Source organism: Melospiza georgiana, chromosome 8, assembly GCF_028018845.1.
Source record: "Melospiza georgiana isolate bMelGeo1 chromosome 8, bMelGeo1.pri, whole genome shotgun sequence".
Classification (NCBI taxonomy): Eukaryota; Metazoa; Chordata; class Aves; order Passeriformes; family Passerellidae; genus Melospiza; species Melospiza georgiana.
The window spans coordinates 20414714-20438703 of NC_080437.1; the positions used below are offsets into that span (position 1 = coordinate 20414714).

Consider the following 23990-nt stretch of genomic DNA (forward strand, 5'->3'; position numbering starts at 1 on the left):
CAGGGGGTACACATCACACCAAAGGCTTCATCATTGCAGGGCAAGCCAGGAGAGCTCAGGCACTGTGGGTGTTTCTGGGTGGGAGCATAAGCCCAGATTCCTCAGTCAAGACTTGTGGAAGGTGAAACCCATTTGATAATAATCTGGGAGATAGAGAGCAATATAAACGAAACAGGTTTGTCTCTCGTAATACAGAAAACACATGCAAAGGCCACCTTCATGCAAACACATGCAAACAACACACCTCCTCTAGCAACCTGTGGTACCACTGGGAACTGAGTTCTCAACTCCTGGGCATGTTTGCAGTCCAAGACACAGAGTGGCTTCTCTTGCCCACACCCCATCATTTATAAATCCCAGTGTCCTGGCTGCCCAGGGAACTCACAGCAGACCTGCCCACCCCCATGAAGCAGCAGGGCAGAGCCAGCACTGGCACAGCAAACACTGCACCCCACACAGACACGGGCTCAGCTCTGCAGGGAGGGGGAGCAGGAGCCACAATCCCAGCTCGGGCAAAGAGGAGGAGAGGGCCTCTGTGGAGGATCTGGCAGCAAAGCCCTTCAGCTCTGCTCTCATTCACACTCCTGCAGCACCACCCAGCATTCAGACACGGTGCGTGGGACGAACCTGACAGTGTGACTCTGCACAAAATATACATGGAAGGGAGGAAAAACCAGAATCACAGCACTGAACTCCTTCCACCCTCACCAGCAGTGCCTTTTCCCTGCTGCAGAGTCAGGGCTAACCATGAACTAGAACTGATTCTCCATGAGCCAGAGCACATGGCTCTGCCCAGCTGAAGAAAGCAGTGGGGATACACTGCCCTTTCAAGGAGGTAAATCTAGCAGCTTCTCAAAATCTGGTTGTGTGGACACTGGTCTGATATTAAGTTTACTCATCCTGGAAGCAGCCACCAAGGCTGCCCCAGGACATCAAATTCAATCTTTTCTAGAGCATCTTCCCATGCTGTAGAAGAAGAACCAGACACAGACACATCCTGCAAGAGTTTACAGGGAAACATTCAGGTCAGTGACCAACAGTTCTTGGGAAAGAGGACTATGTGCACTGTCTTCAATACTGAACACCTAAATCAGGCTAATGTTCAGCCTAATTGCACCTCTGACATAACTGAGTTTTAGAAAGGATTGCCAGTTTTTCTAACAGAAGACAATTTCCTAATACCCATCTGATAGGCTCGCCATTTACCAAAGTTTCCTGCAAGCAAACTTTATCTTCTTATTGCCATCCATCAGAAATGCAGTCCTGGAATGCACAGGGTCTGGACAATAGCAATAGCCATTCTTTACACTTCCCCTTGGAAAATCATCAGCTATCCAGACAAAATCCTTGCAGCACTGAAAGTGTCCTTCCCATGACTGCTTCAGGAGAGGATTAACTCAAGAGTGCACTGAAAACCCTCCATGGCATAGACTGGAGCCTCTATTTCATAACTCTCTCAGCCAAATCCAAGATAACAAGGTAGGTGCTTGAACATACTGGATTTTTGTTGCTTGCCCAAATCAGTCCCTCCTGTTCTTAAAGCCAGGGCCAAGACCTGTGGTGTCACTCCACAGCCACCAGCACCAAGAGCGGTACCTCAAGGCTGGGAAGCCAAGCAGCCAGAACAGCCTCACACACAATGAAAGGAGGGAAGGAAAAATACATTACTGTGTTTGGAGGTGCAAGATGAGCTAAATACAAATATCTTAGATCATGTCTAGACTTCCATGTTCAGGTTTGGGGTCCAGGAAAGGCATCAATATGATCAATACCTGCCGAGCAAGTTCAGCAAAAAGACAGCATAAAGGTCATCCAAACTTATCATGGAGTGACTATCTGCTGCTTTGGCTGAACATTCAGAGAACAGCAGAGATCTAGGCCAGCCCACAGCAGTGCCCTGCCTCCTCAGAAACCCAGCCTACCTCCTCTGCTTCAGAGAAAGGCCCTCCTGTCCAGCATGCCGCTTTCCAGGTACAGCAGCCTCACACTGCCAACCACACCTTCAGTTATCTTTCGTCCTTTTCCTCCTTACCCACAGCTTCCTCCAAAACATTGTTTCCCCTGAGTTAGCCCTTCCCAAAGTTCAGGAGAGCCCAGGTGAGGTGTGCATGCCCTCCGGTACCCAAGCACATAAAGACTGACTCAGTGATGGCCGGGCTGGCCCCGGTACCGTGGGGAACGCGGAGGGGGCCCATCCCAGGTGCGCACGGACCGTGCTGCCCCCAGCACCCTCCGCCCCCGCAGGGCGCTCCCGCTGCCCTCAGCCCCGGCACCAGCAGCGGCAGCGGCGGGGCTGCGCCGGCCGGAGCCCGCAGCGCGGAGCGGCACGGCTCGCTCGCTCTCCCGGCGCGGCGCAGGCTCCTCCCTTCGCCCCGCACGGTGACGGGCCCGGCTGCGGCGGCGCAGGGCGCTCGGTGCCCGCCGCCACCTGCCCGCCCGCCCGAGGCCGCTCCCGCGCAGGGCGCCCGCGGCTCCGCGGCCCGGCCGGGCGAGGCGAGGCGAGGCGGGAGGAGGAAGAAGAAGAGAGAGAGAAGCAGGACGAGGCCCAGGCCGCCCGGCGCTCCTGCCTCCCCCCGGCCCGCACTTTGTCCGCGGCAGCCGCCGCCAGCGCGGATGCGAGAGCCGGTAAGCAGCACCGCCCTGCCCCTGCGGGAGCGGAGCGGCCAGGCGAGGCGCTGCCTCCGCCTCCATCCATCCATCCCGCCGCCTGCGCCAGCGGCCCCTGCGGGCACAGCCACAAGGGCCGGGACCCCTTCCGGGCCGCGGCAGCGTCAAGGGCCGGTACCCGCTCCATCCGCTCCTCGGCCCGGGCAGCGCCCGTCCCCGCCCCGGTGTCAGGTGCGGAGCCGCGGAGGCCTCTCGGGACAGCCCTCCTCCCTCCGGGCAGGGCGGGACCCGGCGGGAGCGGGGAGCGGGAGCGCCCTGCGGGGGCAGCGCGGGGCTGTGAGGGGCTGTGCCCGTGCGGGGGGCGGCGGGCGGCGGGCGGCGAGCCCGGCCGGCCGGTCCTGCTGACTCCGCTGCGGCTCGCAAAGGGCTAGGGCGGTGTGGTGGGAGTCCGGAATGGTGCCGTGTGCCAGGGGCACATCAAACCGATAACAGTGTTCTGGCTTTAAATTATTTCCGTATATAAGTGAAAGGTGGTAATCGGAATAGAAAGTGAAAGAATCTAAACCAGTAGAAATTGTGGTTGCTGAGCATCTGTAACTCTGTGATGAGCTTTTTCTGTTCATGTACTTGGTTTTGTACCTGCCTCCTTTTGACCTCTGTAGGATCTCAGGTGTCCTTCTGAAGTGCCCTGAGGAATGTGTCTCCCTCTTGCACATGCTGCCCGGTTTCAGGAAGGTGCCAGAAAGTCTCTTCTGGGGGAATTCCTCTTGATCTGGAATGATTTGTGTTTAATATGCACGTGGTTCTGAATGCTCTGAGAAGTCATGGGCAGGAAACCCTCCACCTTGTACTGACAATGGGAAGCAGTGAGATTATGAGATCTTGGAGACACTGTAATTCTCAGGACATTCATTCCCCAGGTGAAGACCAGCTTTGAGAAAGTTCTGTCTGCACAGAAGTGAGGTTTCTCCTCATTGCAGGCTTAAATGGATTACTATCCAAAACTGTAGGTAGCATATATTGATGACTTGCCTTAGACAACCAAGTTGTAGAAAATATGATATAGACCTAGAACTTCATTGAATGTTCCCAGGAGAATGGAGCCCAGGTTTGTTGTTGTGGGTGCTGGTCGGGCAATTTACTCTGAAACAGATGAGTTTTCTCATGTACTAAATGCATTGCAGCTGGTATATTGCATGTCAAAGTGCTAAATGTTTAGATAACTAAAGGCCAGTGTTTACAAGTCTGGAGTTTCATAGATCACAGGATAGGGTAGGAATGCAGGAAGCATTCATCCCAAATTCTGTGTAATTCTGTAGGTACCAGTTTCATAGTTGGGGGTCCTTGTGTGGGTGTGTGTGTACAGTATTTTAAATGGCTGTAAGTACAAGGAGGTATTTTGTAGCATTATGTTTAAAAATTGTTTTGATCAATCCTGCAGTCATTTGTATTACTTGATATTGCTCTGCAGACGCTGTGAAGGCATTTATTGTGTGGTTTTTTTATGTGCATTAAACCTCCTGAAGGTTAGGCCTTAAGGCTTTTCCTGGAAGTTAATCACCAGGATCAGGAACAGTATAGCTCAAGGTGAGGGATGTTGTAAATTCTTCAGCTGCTGAGGGAATGGCAAGGTGACTTGTGCATTGAAGGCGCTGAACAAATACCATATAAAACTAAGTTTTTGGTCTCTGTTTGCTGGACATGTATGAATAATGCTTTTTTCTGGTTTTATCAGACTCCTGAAATTTTATTTCTTTACCAAATGTTACACTTCCAATTTTTGTTCTGAAAATTAGTCTGCTGCCATGTAAAGGAAGTCTTTGTCTATACAATTTTGATAAAATTAGAACATTTAGGTTGTTATGCCAGGAAACACATTTTCTGGTCATGCTTTCCATTATAAATAGAAGTATCAATCCATGAAAGAAAATTATCTTGTTTGTGCAGTTCCTGAACAATCCTTGTGCAGTGGCTTAGTGCTGTTGTTGCAAAGAAATTCCTATGATAAAAACCCAGGCTTGTCAATCTTGCCCAGGTGCTGGTGCCTCTCAGAAGTGCTGTGAGTCAGGCAGCTCCTCAGACACAACCCTCTGCCTACCACTTCCTACTGGCAGCTCTGGATGAGTCACATTCAGCTCACAACACAGGGAACTGCGTTATGGAAGCTGTGGGCTCTGCACACAATCAGCGTAGGAGCAGCTTTTAGCATCTCTGACCCATCAGCATCTCTGCACTGCTGTCAAAAAGCCTTCAGAGACATCTAATGCTCGATGTTGGTATAAAAAGGAGCTTGTGTATGCTGCAAAGATCAGTGGGCTCATCCTGAGGGGAAAAGCAAACAATTTGAAAGGCTCAAAGGTAGACTGTGGGTAGCTGCACTGGGATGAAGCTGTTGGCCTGCAGGGGTACAAAATGTCAACCAAAAGTCATCATGCTCAGCTTTGGTATTCTGGATCATTCAGCTGACTGTCAAGCAGTCCTGTGAGCTGAGTGTGTTACAGCCAGTGCTGCTATAAAACATGTGCTTAACACTGTCAATCTTAGAAACCTAAGTAAGAGAAATGAAATATTGTAACTATCCAAGTAGAACAAGCAGTCTAAAGCTCACAGAAATCTTTTCATAGAACCAGGCATTCCTCTTGTTTTTTCTGGGTTGTTTTTTGCTCATAGCATGTTACATCGTGAATCATCTGGAATAGGGGAGAAGGTCAAAGATTCCCTTATGAAATCAACTAACTGTGTTATTTTAATATAAATATTGTACAGCAGAATCATGCTAGATAAAATGGTAGTTGTTCATACTGATTGATCACATACTGATTCATCCTGTAGGTAATCTCACTATCCGTTTCTTACCTTTCCTTACTTAACCATTTTTGTACAAAACAGTCAGAATCCTTGGAACGAATGCCTCAAATTATTCTTTTCTAGATGTGAGGCCAAAAAAACAAGTTTCATTCTTTATAGGCACTTTAATACGCTTCAAATAAACTGTGAATTTGTATGTCAGAAATGTCAAATAAATTTGGCTCACTTTTATTTTGTCCCCTATATTTTGAACTATAGAAAGTAAGACAGCATAAAAATTTGTCATCTGATAGAAACAGAAATTGATTGCTGCAACCAGTTACTCAATTAATCAACAAGTGTCCTTGTTAGATGCTATGGAGTCTCAAGTGTTCTAAATTTAGGTAGAATGTATTTTGCCAAAAAAAAATCATTGCATTTTATAGGAAGAACCAGAAGATTCTTAACCCCTCTAGCCTAGTGGGACCTTGTCCCTGAGAGAAATAGGGATACAGATAAAAATAAATCTGTGACACCTAAGGCTTTGCAAGGAATCTGCTTTCTTTGTTTCTCAGAAGTGTATGGAGTTGCAGGCCTCTGTGCTGATTTTAACCTCTCATTTGTTTCCCTTAGCAACACAGCTTCTTGTCTTCATGGTGGAAGTTAGTTTTATTACTGATGTAATGGATTGCAAGTATCTCCTTTTTTCAGTATTTCAGTTGAATCATCAAAGAACAAATTGTATAAAAGCAGCTCTTTCTTGTACTTCTGTCCTCTTCTGGGTTACTGTGCCCTGGTGCAATTTTCTTGGGAGATTGTTGTGGATTTCCCAAAGGAAGGAAATGGCACTGTTTTTCTACATCATGTCTAGAACATCCTTTTAGTGGGTCACTGGAAAGATGCTGTTCTGTGTTGCATAAGTAATATTTCACTGACTGCCTAAGAAAGATTTTGCTTGTAATCCAAGACATTCTACCATGGTTGATATTTATCCATTAAGTTAAAAATGCTTTTTTGCTAAAACTGAATGGTGTCACTAAAGAAAGGAGGGGGGAGGAGGGATTGTGTTTTCTTTTAACACAAGAATCCACAAGAGCATGAACTGTCAGTTCACAAGTGCATGTTTGAATGTTTAATTTCTCCAGTCCTTTTTTGAGGACATTCTGCTAAAAGTCACTAGTATTGTTATAGACAGAGCTTGTTAACAAATCTAGAAGCAAGCTGCCATCTAACTGTAGAGCTCAAATGCATTGGGTTATGTTGTAGTAGCACAACCATACTAGATGTTGATTTCAAAACAGCCTGAATAAAAATGAATGAGAAAATAGTTGCCAATCAGAGGTGTCCTCTGTGCTGTGAAGCAATAGGAGAGAGAAGCCTGTAGGCTCTGCATCCACGTACTCTGTAGGGAGCACAAGTCAGGTTCTTGCACATGCCATGTTGGACATTATCTGCATATTGTAGTGGTTTATCAGAGTCTTAGAACCAGCATCAATCTAATTTTATTAACACAGCTTCTTGATGCGGTGATGTTTGTATGTGTGCCAAGAGAAATGCTGTCCCTAGAAAACAGGTAGTCAATGATATTCAAGAAACTACGATGGCTAATTGCAGTAGTCCAAATATTTGCAGAACTATAACAGTCTTCAGACAATTAATTCAAACTTCGTTTTGAAGTGGGAAAACAGACCCTTGTGTCACCCATTCTATTTTTAGATGAAAATAAAGCTCAGTTTTGTGATCCAAGATACAGCACAGTGGCCTAAGCATATAAGCAAGACTTGGGTTTGGCAGACCTGTGCATGGAGGATCTCCCCTGCCCGCGATTTCTCCCTCTCAGTGCCCCGGCAGGTGAAGGTGCTGCTGTCAATCCTCCAGTGGCACAGAGGGGCTCTGGGCAGTGTGCTGGGACATGGGAGGCACTGCTCCTTCACCGGTGAGAAAGAGGAAATGTTCTTGACCCATTTCTAGGAGAGATGGTTGTATAGCTCAGCAGCTGCTCCTGGCAGTTAGTGGAGCTTGGGAGGTGGTCTTGGAGCTGCTGTTTAAATGGAGCTGTTTAAATGGAGCACTGTCAGACTATGAGCTGTTACTGAGATGGGCTTTTCTAGAGCTGAGCTCAGTAGTAGCTGTAAAGAGCAACTTCTCCATTGAAAGGCACAGGGCTTTCAGGAACTGGCTCCTCGCAGTGATTCCTTTCTTTGAAAGGCCATTCTGTTGAGTTTTGTGGATTGGGTATTTCCTCTGCACAAGAGAATCTTCTTGCCATGACATTCAGTGCTTTGTTGGGTTTTTTCCCCAGAAGAGACTGCTTACTATACCAGCTGAATCACTTGCTGTGATGATGAATGCTTGTTACAAAAAGCATGTTGACAGATGAATATGCTGTTTCTTTTTGGAGAGAACCAACAGAAGGCAGTGTGCTATTTAGGCTGGTATTTAGCATATTTATATATCAAACCTAAGTGTGTGTGTATATAAATAATCATGTGCTGTGCCAATACACGGCCTGTAATTTCAAAATGAGCTGAATGAGATAGGTGCCTGTATTTCTAATCTGTTTTTCACCAAATCCACTTGAGTATCCACTTCCAAGTACAGAATTTTAAGTATCTGCTTCATGGGTGACTTACTGGCATGAAATGGTCCTTTACCTTCATCTGGCAATCACTGGTGTGACCTATTTAAAGTTTGCTGAGACAACTTTGTTCCATTATGGGTAATTGAAAGGTGTTATTTGCACTTGCTAATTTGGCTATTTTAATGAGGACTGACCTCCTTATGGTTTGACATGCATCTTTATTCTAGGATTCTGTAATCATCACACTTCCTAGTATAGTAACATGAAGTATGATTGTGCTAACTTCTCATGGCAATATTAAAGTAAGCTTTTTCTTGCCATGGGATGGCTGCAGAACAGTTCTCTCAAGAGTAGCTTCAAAAAGAACTATACTACATTTCAGCTGCTATATTAGCAAATATTTCCAGATATACTTTAAGAATCCTGATCCCAATGGAGTGAAGTGAATGATTTTGGTGGGAACCTCATCTAGGCTTTACATTCCGCAAAAATATGGAAAAAAAGGATGAGTATTTCTGGAATAATCAACCATTAAAAATATTCAGAGAATAAATCATTGCATGGATTATTTTTAACATAATCTTTGAATTAAGAAAGTGCTTTGGAAAACTTTGCCAGTGATCTCTTTAACAAAGATTTTTCTGGAAGATAAATAATCAAAATATTGATAAATGTTGCTGGCAGCAGTGCAGTCCTTGTTATGATTAATTCCCTTGAAATTTAAAAATGTGTTACAAGAGGAAACTCTTTCAAAGTTTCAAGTTTCAAATGTTTCAAAGTAACTAATGTTACTAAGAGAAAATTATATATATTTTAATAATATTTATGGAAGTTACTCAGTTACTTGTTTAAGAATCCAAAAGCTCATTCAACATTTCTCAGAACCTCTCAAGAATGAGCGACATTGCTCGTTCAGCCTCTTCTGGAGAACTGCAGAAGGGAAAGCAGCCTCCAGGTGACAACAAGGGGCTGAAATTCAGTGCTAGCCCTCTGCAGTCAGTTTCTGGAAGGTCCTGGCGCCCTAAGCTTGTCTTTGTGTCCTGTGTGGAGAGCTGGAGCAGCACAGCTCCCGCTGGGGTGCCACAGTCCCTGTGGGCGTCCTTGGGCAGAGCATGGTCCTGCTTGGTGTCCCTGCCTTGGCCGGGACAGTCACCTCCCAGAGCCAGGCTCCATCAGGGAAGGACATTCAGGGCCTGTCCCAGCAAGGCACAGAGACCTGCTCCTTGTGCCAGGCTGTGCCCTGGCTGCAGTGCTGTGCTGCAGGCATTGCAAACACCACCCGTGCAGCTCCTGCAGCACCGCAGCCGTGCAGCCATGTGTGTCACCTCTCAGTGCCACCCCACACGTGTGTCACAGGGAGAGCCAGCAGGGCAGGGGCCCTGAGCACAGCCAGGGTGCCTCTCTTGGCCACCTCCAGCCAGCCTGGCAATGCCTGATGTCCCAGCGTGCAGCAACCGTGAGGGCGTTGGGGAATTTTTGGTGAATTGGGATATTGCAGCTCTCAGAAGGGTTGGTTTGTGCATGCATTCCCCAGGTCTTCTCACACCACCTCTGTCTCATGAGCCTGCTCCTGAGGTACTGGATATGCTTATTCTGTCTTCTTGTCCTACTCTTGGCATGTACTTTCATTTAAAATTGATCTCTCTGCTTTTCATTTCCCTGCTACTTGGTACCATGCTTGTTAGCCTGAACAGAAGGACTTTCAATGCCATTTAAATTACTGTTTTTCTCAGTTTGCTCTATTTTCTTGTGGCTGAATGGCTTTGATTTAATAAACCTGGATTTGTCAAGGAATAATACATACAATAATAAGATGGGACATATGGGAAAACAAATGCTTTTTGAGGAGGATATGGGATTTGATGAGAAGTGCTATTCCCAATGCAATCAAGAAAAATTTCTTAACCATTGAATAGATGTTAGATTATTCTTATTATTAGGTAATAACTATCAGAAAACTCATAATTAGAAACAAACTTAATTTGGATGCTAAATGTCCTGGCATTTCTCCTCAAACAAACATTACCTAAGTCCATCTAAGTTAACTGGAATGCCTGAAATAGTGAAGTAGAAAAATGCATCTTCACTCTTGGAGTTTTGAGCACTTTAGAGTATAATAGACAGCTCCAAGCTAGCATTGGTATTTATCCCCTGTGGTTGAGGTTGGAGTGTAGTTCATTGTATTAGCATAAGTATTTTGTATGTTTGAGTATAATTAGTTTCAGCTGTGCAGAGAGATTTGGTATTTGAATTTATCTTTACTCTTGTAAAGTGAAATATATTTCTGGAAAACAGAATCACTTGCTAGACCTGGACAATTTTTGTAGGAACTATACAAACTCTTAGGGTGCCCTTTCAAAGCCAGCTCATATCAGTCTAGGACAGCAGTGCCTCAGAAAGTGACAAACCTCTCTGCTTTGCTGGCTTCATGGTTCTGCCTGCTCCTTTGCATTTCGATTTGGAGAATGAAGTGAAAGTCCATTTAATTCTAATTTGGATCAGCTACAATGTGCCTTGAAGTCGGTGGAGGCAGCAAAGTGAGAGCACAGAGAAGGATGGTGAGGGTGAGGGGAGCCCCTGGCAGTGCCGTGCCCTTGGAGCAGCTGAAGGTGACTGTGGAGCTGAGCATGAGGAGCATTATGCACACAGGCATTCCAGGCACCTGGCACACATGCCTCTGGTGCTGTTTGCAGTAAATCTTAACTCTCTGCATTTTAATCATTCAGAATTCTGCCCGTGAGTCCACATGTTAAGGATAATTTATTGGAGTGCAGTCAAAAGTCAGCCCACAATCTTTATAGGAATTTTTTTCTGAAGTTACACTGCCACCTCTAATAGTGAATGTATTTGAATCTTATATAACATTTTTGTAAAAGGGATACAAATTCATCTTAGTATTTCTTCTTTATTTACAGTGTCTCATTTTTAGTGTGTTCCTGAAACTGAATTTACAAAGACAGTTTCTTCTTTTATTTGCAGACATTCTTCTGCTAAGTTCTTGCACTGTGGCATGTCTTATGTCTGTTGCAGAGCTTCTTCATCCTTTCCAGGCTGTGACACAATTTTGAGGAAGTGTGAGTTTCTGCTATTACCAGATGTCTCCTGTTTAAAATACCTGGTATTACACTTTAAAAAATAATTATAACAAATGCTTCTTTAGGTTTAAAGAAGACTGAATTGTGTTTATAATTTTAATACTCTTAGAGCCAGTCAAGTTGAGAAATATTTGCAAGTAAAGGGTTCCATGTCTTCCTGTGGCATTTCCAAAGAGATTTTGGTGGGGGAATACCACAGGGTTCTTTGGGAGTGCTGGCCCCAAGAAAACACCCAGACCCCTAATTAGTGGCTCCTGTATTTGCCACTTGCAATAACTTCTTTGCAATTGCCTACCAGCTGGACTGAAAGGTCTCCAAGGAGTGGTAACAGCTGAAAGAAGCATTTGATCCATATTCCATGTCTTCAGTGGGAACCATCTCATGAGCATTGTCCTTAATGTCCATTTCCTCTCCAGGCTTTGCAGAAGGACTCCTAAGGGAGAAAGCCTTGAAAGCAGAATGAAAAACTGCTACAGAAAAGCTTTCTTGCCAGAAGCTGCAAAATGAAATAAGAAATTGGAAAGAAATACATTTCTGCACCTTTACTTTTGAATGATTTTTATATACATGAGTGACTAGAACATTTTGCAGTTTGTTACACTTGGATGCATATTTTAGACCAAATCCATTCTTCCATTCAAGTATTTTAGCTGTCCCAGACGCTTCTAGGGGAAATAAAATTTAAAATTCACAAGTGATGGATAAGTGAATGGATAAGTATTTGTAAAATATGTTTTTTAAGTCCTTTCTTGTTTGGTTGGTTGGGTTGGTTTTTTGTTTTTGTTCCTGAGTTCCACAAAGTGTATGCATGCAGTGTCTCTGATTGAAGGTTTTATTTCTGCATAGAATCTGGGCTGCAGGGCCAGAAGTCTGACACAAACTGTGCACTGGCCAAGCTTTTAGCTCTGTTCTTCCACAGCCTTCCACATCTACAGTGCTTCAGTGAAGAAGGGTTTCAGGTGGAGCAAGCCCTAAAGCAGAAAGTTTCTTGGAATAGGCTAAAGCAAAAATATTTCCTTATCATTGTCCCATGGGACCTTTTTGCAGTTTGTGAGCAGGCAATGAATAGGCTCTCCTGCCAAGGTGATCATTTACACCAGACCTCCATGGATGTAAAATTAAATGGTTTAGAGAACTATTTTAATTAGCACCGCAACCACAACTAAGATTGTTTTCTCAAATGTATAAGCCTTGCTTATTTTTTTGGTTACAAATTATGCAAGCAGTTTGAATACCTTAATTAGCAAAACTTCTTTAAAATGAATTGCACTAAAAGTTAAAATTAAGGACTGATCTAATAGATAGTATTGCTTTTTGGAAGAAAAATCAGAAAGAGACAAACACAAAAATCGATACTTGAGAAATACAGCATCTAAAAACACATTAGGGCTGTTTTTTTCAACCCAGAGTCCTCTGGCCTCTCTCTAGAGAGAGGTGTGCTGAAAAAATGTCTTTGCTGAACCCACTCTATGCTTTTACAAAGCATAAGTAAGTTTATTGCAACCTATGAAGAGCCCATGACATGCAAGATCAGATCTGTTTAGACTGAGCACACAAGTGAAAAAACACATTAGAAACTTAATTTTCACATTTCCTGTGTAATTTGAGTATTTCATTCCTCTCTCAGAGTTGAATTTCCTTGTTTTGGTTTAGTTTCCTTTTGGGTTTTTTTTTGATGACCACAACATCTACATTTTTTTCTTTACTTGTTCAAAGCTGTGCAAGGAGGAATTTTTATTTGTTGGCTTGTCAGAGTTGATTGTATTTTGAATGTTGAAACCAGCAAGCTGTGCAGGTGGAACACATGGTGTTTGAGGTATTTTTTGTGCTTTATATTACTGATAGAAATTTGTGTATAAAGTTTTATTTCTCATAGTCTTAGCAGAAAATTAAGATACCAGATTCATACTTTTTATAAATGTATTTGTAAACATATGCTCAAGGAAGCACAGATTCTAAATCCTCAAACTTCTGTGTTTTTCACTTAATACTTGAAAGTTAGTGGGTTTTTAAGTTGCTATAAAAATTGTAAAAATAATTTATTGTGTTGAAATCTGCTGAAATAATCTTAGTACAGGTCAACTAGTTCACAACTGCACTATAAGCCCTTATGCATTCCCAATTTAAATTCTAGACACCTGGTAAGTTTTAAATTATTATTAAATGTATAAGTACTGTGCCACCAAAGTAATGAGTGGCTGCTGGCATGCAAAGTTATGTGACATTTGGCTATATTTCTAATCTGAATGACTTATTTTTTCCAGCACACAACCACAATCAGCATATCTATATTCCAGTTTCCCTTGGGCTATTAAACCCTGAGACATCTGGTGGCAAATACTGAGCTCAGGATTGGTACTAGCCTTTCAGTCAGATGGAGACTTTGGAGGAAAACAGCAATCTCCTTGGTTTGCAGGCAGACAACAACATGGAGCAGCCATTCACTGTCAGCTCATTGGTATGTATCACAGAAAAGTGTTTCAGTGGCTGAGCAACTTCTCTTTCTATTAGGAAAACTTTCAAGAGAGCAATTTAGCAGTAGTGGCTCCCAGCTCCATGGGTCTTTTCCTGCATGCTGCCTGAAAGTTTTGTTGGAATTTATTATATTTATGTATGCGTGATTTATGAGTGTCAGCCACCAGAGTTTTAAGAAGTTGAAATGAGCATTTTGAATAGAAAGAGTAAAAGATTTCATCAAAGTAAGAGGGAAACAACTTACAGTAGCCATTTATTTATTTATTAATTACCAGGAAGGTAATGACCATAATAAGCAGCTATGGTTCTTCTTCAGTAATTAGTTTGAACTTCTTAGTCTTTAACTGCCTCATTTAAAACTGGAAATGAATCTTTGAAGTGAACTGTTGACTCACCAGAGGAACTTATTGCTCTTTGTTTCCTGAACTATTTCTAGCAGTCAAATGCTACATGTAATAGGAGTCTGAGTGTTCAGGACATCAATCAAATTATTTCAGTAACTTAAGACAGAACCTTGTAGAATCCATGTGTGGGGGTTTTTAAAGAGAACACACTTTATACTGCCTTTGGTAATTTCTACAGTAATTTACTTAATTTTTTTCCCACAAGTATTTTCCTAATTTTATCCTTTTTGCTGCTGTTTTTGGAGGGAATAAAATAACTTTTCTTTTTGATCACAATTTACTTGCAATTAAGAAAAATGTTGTAATGTTTCAGCTGTGGCTAGAGGTGGAGAAACCAATGCCTATTTTCAGAAAAAAAACTAGCTGAATATTTCCCTTGAGCTTCTTGACTGAGACCACTTACTGAAAGTGAAACAGAATATTTTCTTAGCTAACGAGACCGTTCGTTTTCAGAGAAAGCTGGTGGCTATTCCTGACCACACAGACATCTCGGTGAGCCCGGAGGAGCGGGTGCGTGCCCTGAGCAAGCTGGGCAGCAACATCAGCATCAACGAGGACATCACCCCGCGGCGGTACTTCCGCTCGGGCGTGGAGATGGAGCGCATGGCCGCCGTCTACATGGAGGAGGGCAACCTGGAGAACGCCTTCGTCTTCTACAACAAGTTCATCACGTAAGGGGGCAGATCATCAGCCTTTACAGCTTGTAATTCTGAGTGAATGAAATGGAGAGCTGCCCTGAGAACCCCTTTACGCAAGGAGAAATTTGTTTAGTGTGTTCTTGCAGAACAGCTCTGTTCTCTGGAAATATTTTGCACTGAGCGTGAGATTTGTAAAAACTTCCTGCCGCCTTTTCATGGGGTTGTCCTATCCACGTGTGAACTGCCAGGCGTGAATTAACCTAACAGAGGTTTGAGTTTACTCTGCCAGGCCATACCATGACACTGTTACCCCCATATTCTTTATATGTCAGCATGTTGGTTAAACAAAATTTTTGACTTTATTAGTGAATTAACCTAACAGAGGTTTGAGTTTACTCTGCCAGGCCGTACCATGACACTGTTACCCCCATATTCTTTATATGTCAGCATGTTGGTTAAATAAAATTTCTGACTTTAATAGCAATGTTTAAATAAGATTTCTAAGCCTTTAGTAGTTATGTCCTATGAGCATCTGCCAATCTTAAGAATGGTAGTATTGCACCATAATTAAAAAAGCATGAGAAAAGTGTTTTCTTGCTTTCATTTTACTTTTTTTCCCCCCAGAAGGATTAACTATAATTTAATGTTTCTTACAGGAATAAATGCAAAATCTACAATGTATGTTCATGATTATTCTCCTTACCACAAAAGAACAAATCTGGCCAGCTTTCATTACAATTCTCAAAATAGACAGCTGAAAAATATATCACTGGCAGATTTAAACTTTTAACCTAGCTAGTTTTGCTGTGGGATTGATTGGTTTGTTTTATTACTTCATAAAGGTTTGGGGTTTTTTTTACAGTGCCTATTTTAAAATTTTTGCAAAGGAAACATCCTCCCTCCCTCCTTATTTTCTTCATACTCTGAAAAATAGACCAAGCCTTTCTTAGTCCACCTGTTTTCAAATGCATCTGTCTCTATAAAATGAGGGTCTGGAGGTGAATATTGTGCAAATTGCTGAAAGAATGATAGCAGCTGTGCATTACAAACTCTTTGCAGCTGAGTGTTGCCATAATTTATCTGTGCAGCTTGGTCTGGTAAAAATACCTGCTTTAGTGACAGTCAGTGTTGCATTCTTGTCTTCCATTGGGGAGTCAGCATTTTGGCTAAGAACAGATGAAGAGAATAAAAATAGGATTTACTAACACTGACTAGAGTGGAGGGTAGTTTTGCTTTTTTAACTTAACCCAGTGCTAATGGAAACCAAAATATATCAGTCATAGAAAATAGTCTCCTGTCCTTCTTCTGTGTGTACCATACAGGTCCATACCATCATGTGTTAATTTAAACATGTGTGTAGAACCCTGCTCCAAGTCATCTGGAATTCAGTGTTTAACAGTTATGTGAAACTGATTTTTCTGCCAACATGAGAGCTATTATGGATATTCTTCTGACTAAACACATGCATGTTTAATTTTCTAGGTTATTTGTAGAAAAGCTGCCCAGCCACCGAGACTATCACCAATGTGCAGTACCAGAAAAACAAGATATTATTAAGGTAGGGTTATGGTTTTCTGGTCTTTATGAAATGTTTTACTGAGAACCTCTTCATTTTTTCCAGCCCCTATAGGCCATAGCTTCTTTTTCCCCAGAGCACCCATAGCAGCCATCACAGCTTCAATTTCTGATACTTTTCTCCACTACTCATACATGTTTTATTTTGGAAATTAAATTATTGACCTAAAACATGAATGAGAATGGTCTGAATAAGTTGGTAGGTTGTTGGGAGCCCAGGTACATCTATTTCTGAATGTTTGCATATTAAAAATGCATATGTTGACAGTACTTAGCTTGATTCTGGTCCCAATTATGTGAATGGATAATGGTCCAAACTGACTATTGCAAACAGAAGGAGAAATGTGTGGCATTACTGGTGCCTGTGCAGTATTTGCTTACTCTGCTAAATAAGTAAAGTATATTTTTTTCTTTATTACCATATATGTATTTGCTTAGTTTTTACCAGATTTTTTTCCCCTCCATTTCCATACAAAATAGTTTTACTTTTGTTTTTTTCCCCTCTAGAAAATAAATCCTAAATAAATTATAAGTGTAGCCTTGTACTGAACTTAAAACTGCCCAGTGAGAGTTGCTAGTAGGACCATGAGTGTCTCTTGCTCTGTGCCCCCATGTTTGCTTGCTTTCTCTACTGTTAAACTGAATGTTTTACTCAAAACCAAAACAATCCATGCCAAAGTTCCAACTGTGGTCCACTAGGAGAACATCCCTACTGAGAAAGGGCATCTAACATTGCTTTCTCCTGTGGCACTCAGCAGGATTTAAGCACATGGTTGCTTTCCCTCCCTTGCCTACAGCCTCTGAATTATTTTGTACTAGCCTTCACAAAATAATTGTGAAGCCTTGTACTAGCCTTGTACTAGCCCTGAGTAGAAAGCATTGGGTATTGGTTCTATTGATATTATAAGAATTGTTGTTTTGCTGGGTCTGTGACAGAAAGCTACAGGCATAACTATCTCTTAAAAAAACCTTTTTTTACCTCTTGGAAATGGGCATATTCAGACATATTTCTGATGGGGAAGTTCCAGAGAAAAATGCAATGATCCTACCTGAAACTCTCTAAGTTGGTCTTAGCATTTTTTTAAGAATTACGCCCACAACAAAAACATTAGTCATCACACTCCTATTAAACAAGACAGAGATAACACACTCCTACTAAAAGGACTAATCTTTTCCTTGAGATAAGAAGCAGCCATGTCTCATGTTTCACTAATGTAATCAATATTTTGATTGAAAGCAATGTACTACAGAAGTTTCATAAACTGATGATATAGTGTGTATTTTCTCTTTTGCTTTTTTTTTTTTTTTTCCTGTGAGAAGAGCAGGGTTTTTTTCTGTTTTGTATTTAAAAAAAATCTGTGTTACAGCCGAGTTTGTTTTTCAGGTGGCTCTTTTAAAAAGTGAAAAGTAAATTTATTTATCTTTTTCCCCATCCCACCTCAAAGAAATTGAAGGAGGTTGCATTCCCACGGACAGACGAACTGAAAAGAGATCTTTTAAAAAAATATAACTTAGAATATCAAGAATACATGCAACACAAAGTAAGTTTTATATGAATATTAAATGTTGACATGAATATTTTCCTGTCATATAAAACTTGAAAATTAAGCAGTAAAATGCCAGTTTTACAAAAAGCTAATAATTTCCTGAGCTGCTTAGGAATGACTTTTCATTTCTTCTTGAGAATCAGCTGGTCATTTAAAAATAAGTAATGCAGATGTGTGCTAGGAAATACATGTGCTGCTATATTTGCTTAATAAGTGTCTACAAAGATCCAAATACGTTTTTGGTATACTCTGATTCTGTCTTATAAAGAGAATGAAATTGAGTATGAGTATGTCAATAAGTGGAAAAGATTCCTTGGCTCCAAATGTGCTCTACTTTGAATTGAGATTGAAGCCACTGAAAACAGAATCTATAGCTTAAAACCTTGTCTTGGAAAAAGCATCTGAGAAACATCTTTTTTGTTCCATCCATCAATGCTATGTTTTCCATCCCACCTTTGGGGATATAGTTGTATTTTCCAGGTCAGTAACCAGGTTCCAAAAGAGTTCCTTTTTAATGACAGGATTTTATGGTTTTATTGAACTGTTAGATTGCTCCTTTCCTTCCATTTTTCCTAGCATTTTTGGTGTTCTGAGGATGTCACTATGTTGTGTATGTTTCAGAACAAATGTAAAACTGAATTTCTGAAGAAACTGGAGCACCAAAAGCTAATAGAGGCAGAGAAGAAACGAATCGCACACATGCGGCAGCAGCAGCTCGAATCAGAGCAGTTTCAGTTCTTTGAGGATCAACTTAAGAAGCAAGAGCTAGCTCGAGATCAGAAAATCAAAGAGAGTGTGGTTATGTCTGAACAGATAGATGGAAGTATGCTGTCTTGTGTTTCTGTACCAGAGAACAGCTCCTTATCTGCAGCACTGCTGGAGACAAAGGAGAGGCGCGGCACCTCTGGCTGTGCTGGACATTCGCCGCCCATGGAACGGGTCTTAAAGCCAGCAGCTACTCTAAGTGCTGTTCAGAGTAAGTGCACACATTTCTTTTTTCCCTATTTTATTTTGTCTACCTACATATGTCTTTATTCACTTTGAGGGTGCCCATACTGAAATAACCATGGACAGGTTTGTGCAAACACAGCAGTTCCTTATAGTTTCTTCATTTTAAGAGGACAGTTACACAGTTTCACATTTTCCAGTTGAGTACCAATGGATGGATACAGAGACTGAGATTTAGTGTTCATGTGAAATGAAGTCTGAATTTTGCCATAGGGACCAGAAACAGAACCTGCAGTGGTTCCCCCTGGAAAGCCTTGGCCTGGGAGATAGTCCCAGCTGTCACCTCAGGGATGGGCTAGTGAGTGTATCTTGTGGGTTGGTGACTTCAATTTAGATGAAGTGTTTGTTCTGTAGATTTATTCTCATTAGAAGTCTATGACGTGATAAGTATAAAACTTCCACTTGTGGTAATATAGTGTAATACACTGTGTATATTTCCTTATTTTAGGGATCTTCGTTGTGTTAGCTGCTAGCTGTAAATGCCTTTTTATCTCTCTTTCTCTCTTTTTTTTTTCTTTTTTTTCTTTTTTTATTCTTTGTTAGCTCAATTGGCCGAAGCACTCAGAGGTGTCATTTTGCCCAGGGATCTCTGTCACAAATTTCTGCTGCTGGCAGAGGCAAATACAGTAAGAGGAATAGAGACATGTGGAATTCTCTGTGGAAAACTGGTACAGTTTAAGCCTCATATTTTTATGGGGAAGACATGCTTGATAGTGCTGTAATATCCTGTGATGTATTGATTTCAGAGCAAAAGCAGATATAAATGGTTAGCCTTCCATGTAATGAACTTCATATTATAACCTGAGTGGTTGTTTCAGCACTGTGGGCTTGCTTTACTGGGAAAACATCTGCTCAAAGTATGCTGCTATTGCTGTAAAGCCTAGCAAGTTTTTCAGCATGCTGTACAATGCAGGCTTTTTCGAGTACTTTCTCTGGCATTCATCTAAGGTAAGTGAGGTTTAGTTACAGGACAATGAAATATAAAGACTGCCAGAATCCACTGGAGTCATCAAATGAATAGTGGCACAACAAAACAGAAATCCCCACATCAAGCTGTAGAACATTTGATTTTCAGGCTGTTTTTTTTCCTTTGACCTAGATTACACTTTATGTCCTTTGAGAGCTGGGAAAGATGGCATGGCTGATGCTGACATGAAGAATTTTAGATGATCCCAAGTGTATTTGAACTGCATGAAGGGAAAGAACAGCAGTATTAGTCTTATTTCACAGAAAATCATGATAGTTTTCTCAAAGCTCTTTTATGTGTTTTTAATTATTTTAAAGGACAGTCTTTTAACACTGATCACTGAGAGCAGTTCAATACAACAGTCTTTTGTTGTGACCAATACTACCCTGTATGCTTTCGTGATAAAATGCTAAGGCATATTTTTAGGTACAGTGTGTTGGTAGAGCTGCACTGGAATCAGTGGAGCTGTACTGTTTTGTTAGCTGACATCTTTCAGATTTTGATTCAGCATTTCTTCCTTAGGCAGTCTGTTCCACCCTAAGTCAATGTTTGTTTTGCAGACTCATAATGAATTTACTATTACACATGTAATAGTGCCAAAGCAAACTGCAGGACCAGACTACTGTGACATGGAGAACGTGGAAGAATTATTTGGTATTCAGGATCAGTATGATCTCCTCACTTTGGGTTGGATCCATGTACGTATGATTCATAGATTCTGGTTTTCTTAGAGTGGCTCTACATACTATGTAAAAAAAAAAAGAATCAACTGGAGTAATACAAATTTGCTTACTGAATTCAAATTGTAGTGATGTAAATAAGCACTCGTGTTCTCCACAGAGAACTCCTTAATGCAACTGAGGCATCCTGTTGACACAATGGGCCTACTTTTGCTGGTGCAACTTTTTTTTTATGTTGATTTAGGGGTATTTTATTACTTTCTAATGCCATATTCAAAAGTCAGGGAGGGGAGTACTGTGTTGTTTAAATTTAATATTAATTTTTCTCTTAGAGATTTTACACAATTAAGTCATTTCCATTTGTCTTGTGCTTCTTCATTCCACCTTTTTCTCCCCATGATTAGAAAATTGCTTGTATATCTGATTGTGAACATGCCTCCATGAAACTCATCCTAAAAGCCTTCTTTTCTCCACATTGAACAATGTAGAACAATATAGACCCTGGGCTAAGAAGAACTTTAGAAATCAGCCTGGGGAATTACTGATGCTTTCACTTGTAACAAATTATTTTTCCTTCTTAAATGTATGTTGACCTTGACCTGTGAGAAATATTTCATGATGTTGAGTTTTCCCTTTCTTTTTTGTAGACACATCCAACACAAACTGCATTCTTATCCAGTGTTGATCTCCATACTCATTGTTCTTATCAGCTAATGTTGCCAGAGGCCATTGCAATTGTTTGTTCACCAAAGCATAATGAGTAAGTTCAGATTTTTAAGTAATATTTTGGTATTTTTCCGTGCTCCTTGTCATAAAATCTGATCAATTGCAAAGGGTACATGTCAACTCAGAGGAAGGGCACAAACAATGTGTTGTGACTTTGTTTTCTATAAGTAGCCTAGACTTGCATTTCAGTCAGTCTCTATGTACAGCGTTGTTTCTCTCTTCTTCCCTCCACAGACATAAGTTTTTTTGTTTTTTTTTTTTACATATTCTGCTCAACAAAGTAATAATTACAGGAGCTATTCTTCTGGAGTACTCATTGCCAATGCCCTACCACAGATCTGTCTTCATTCTGTCTGCTTAAGAGTGTGGAGGGAAGTTAGGCTTATTTCTCTAGAATGATGTGAAAATTGCAGTTTGCAAAGCAGAAGGGTAAAATTCCCTTTTTTGATAATAGGGATCTATTTTTTAATTTAATTAATTACAAACTATGTATCTGGAAAAAAAATAGTGCAAATTTTAATGTGAAGATTTGTAATGGAACAGGTTTCCCAGAGATGTCATGAAGTCTGCATCCTTGGAGATAAGCAAAACGTGACTGGACATGGTCCTGGCAGCCTGCTCAAGGTGATTCTGCCAGAGCAGGGGGACTGGACCAGACAGTCTTCAGAAGTTCCTTCCAACCTCAACAAATTTGTGATTCTTCTTTGGTGTGCCTGGCATTTCAGGTTGCCAGGGCTAACTCCATTCTTTAGAGTGTGCATTTCTTCAGCCTTTCCTGCTGGCCTTCTGCCTCAGTAGATGTGAATCCTGTCCTGGTTGCCTGACTTCCTAAATGGGCCCTTCAGGTAGCAGAGCTGTGAACACAAACTGAGAGGCAAGGGCACAAGCACCAGCATTTCTAACCCTGAGCATGCCTGCATGCCTTTCCAAATCTCTGCTCTCACAAGCCTCTCTCACAGTTGATGCTGACACCCTGTAACCAGCTGTAACCTGTAACATTTATATGGTCAGGTGCTGCCCTGTAGGTAATAAGTTCTCTTTGCAGAGGGATGGGATTGTAACATTTTATTCAATACCCAAGGAGTTGTAGCAGTGCATTTTCTAATGCTTTGTGTGATTACCTAAAAGAGTGGGCAGGATGTGCTCCTACTAGTCATTTACACAGCTGGTTTAAAGGCTGGCATCTTTTAAGTTGCCCTGGGTGAAATGCAATCCAGAACATGCAAGTTTCTGGTTTGCATCTGTTCCTGTGTGAACCAGCCTTATCCCTCAGTGGCCTAACCTGCCTAACAGGAACAGTACTGGGATCCTTTTTGTCCCCTTCCCCTCATCATCTCTTCCTTTACAGGAACACAACTCCCCTTGATTTAAAATAGCTTTAAAAACCCAGCTCAGCCGGGGCTCCTGTGTGTTGAAGGTCACCAAGCACCTTCCTGTTGTCCTTCTTTTAAGCAAAGCAATTTGTGTGTGAAACCTTGGATGTGTACAATGGGAGCAGAGTGTAACAGGAGTTTCATGTTCTGCTTTTCAGCACTGGCATCTTCAGACTGACTAATGCTGGCATGCTAGAAGTTTCTGCTTGTAAAAAGAAGGGATTCCATCCACATACAAAGGACCCTAGGTTATTTAATGTAAGTATATGATTCAACACTCTTTTTGCTATTCAAACTCTTGACCATGGTTCTGCTGAAAACAGAAACTTGAGATTATATTTCTTAATACTTTTCCCCCTGTTTTACTAATTCATTACTCTTGGTTCACTGACCAAGGCAGACATCAGGAGACTACTTAAGTAGCCATGAGGTGAGTGTTACAAGCTGCCATTCAGGTGGTGGTTAGCCAGAGGTTGTTACTATCAGTCACCCCTTTTACCTGCTTTCAGGAGGAGAAAAACTCACATTTTCAAATTGGATTTACTCTTGAACTCTTCAGTTTTTAAGCAATGAATCAGTTCATCTCTCCAATGTTGGTGCCCCAACAAAACATCCCAGCTGCTTTAAAGTACAGCTGGAAGAAGATTAAGCCCCATTTCCTTCATTGCTAAAAGTTTGCCCTGGCTTCTCTGAGCATTTCTCTGTAACTGGTGTATCTTTTGATGTTTCAACAGCATAATGGTGTGTGTGTGGCTGAGCAGTACAGTCAGCCAGAACTGTCCTCCAGCTAACACTGGCATTTCTGATAAGAGCCTTTACCTTTGAATAATTAAGGGTTTGGTTTTTTCAATGAGGTTCACTTCAAATACAGAAGCATCTCCTATTGATTAATATGAAATGATCCAATACAGAGAAGTCATGCTGAGAGATATTGGAAATTATGTGGTGTCAGGCTCCCTGAATGTCAGCATTAGGCCTCAAAAGGAGAGATCAGAGTTTTTTGTTTTGTTCTGTTCTTTCATCACTGAGTGTAGGGATAAGGAGAAGGTAGTCCAACTCTGGAACAAGTTAAGATTTTGTGTTCCATGTAGGTACTTTTCACTGGTCTTTTACACATCTAATGAAGTTACTGGCTATTTTACTGAGATTTCTGAGAGTAATGGGTTGACTTCTTCTGCAGCCATGTACCCATGTGGTTGGGAAAGACATAAAGATAATCGTGCTGGACCTGAGGTGATACGGATGGACCACAACAATGTACTCTACAAAAGGCCAAAAGAGAAAAATGGATTCCTGTTTTTTCCTACATTTTCAGAAATTACTTTTATATTTATACATTTTAGATTGAATGGTTTGATATTTATTGCTCTAGCCTGTTTTGGAGTTATTTTGTTGCTCTGTTAAGATGGAGTTCAGTGGCATTAACCCTGAATCTGTAAACAAATCTCACCCATAAAACACAACAATAAAATGAACTTCAAACTACAGTAACTGTGTTGAAATAAGTAATGTTTCTTTTGTCACTTT

The 23990-nt window shown here is 41.5% G+C and overlaps 1 protein-coding gene across 5 annotated transcripts; it reads left to right on the plus strand.

Annotated features, from left to right (window-relative positions):
- Positions 1-2482: 2482 nt before the first annotated feature.
- Positions 2483-23950, plus strand: STAMBPL1 (STAM binding protein like 1). Of its 5 annotated transcripts, none has more exons than XM_058028985.1 (12): positions 2483-2625; positions 10955-11093; positions 13368-13528; positions 14403-14620; positions 16070-16145; positions 17608-17703; positions 18331-18685; positions 19261-19385; positions 20245-20382; positions 21012-21124; positions 22622-22721; positions 23644-23950. In XM_058028985.1, exons 3-12 carry the CDS (start codon positions 13445-13447, stop codon positions 23698-23700), a joined length of 1362 nt encoding a protein of 453 aa, XP_057884968.1. In that variant the 5' UTR covers positions 2483-2625; positions 10955-11093; positions 13368-13444; the 3' UTR covers positions 23701-23950. The 5 variants fall into 5 exon arrangements, with proteins under 5 accessions (XP_057884968.1, XP_057884967.1, XP_057884969.1 ...); XM_058028984.1 differs by having other exon boundaries at positions 10955-11049; positions 13335-13528; XM_058028986.1 differs by having other exon boundaries at positions 10955-11049.
- Positions 23951-23990: the final 40 nt, after the last annotated feature.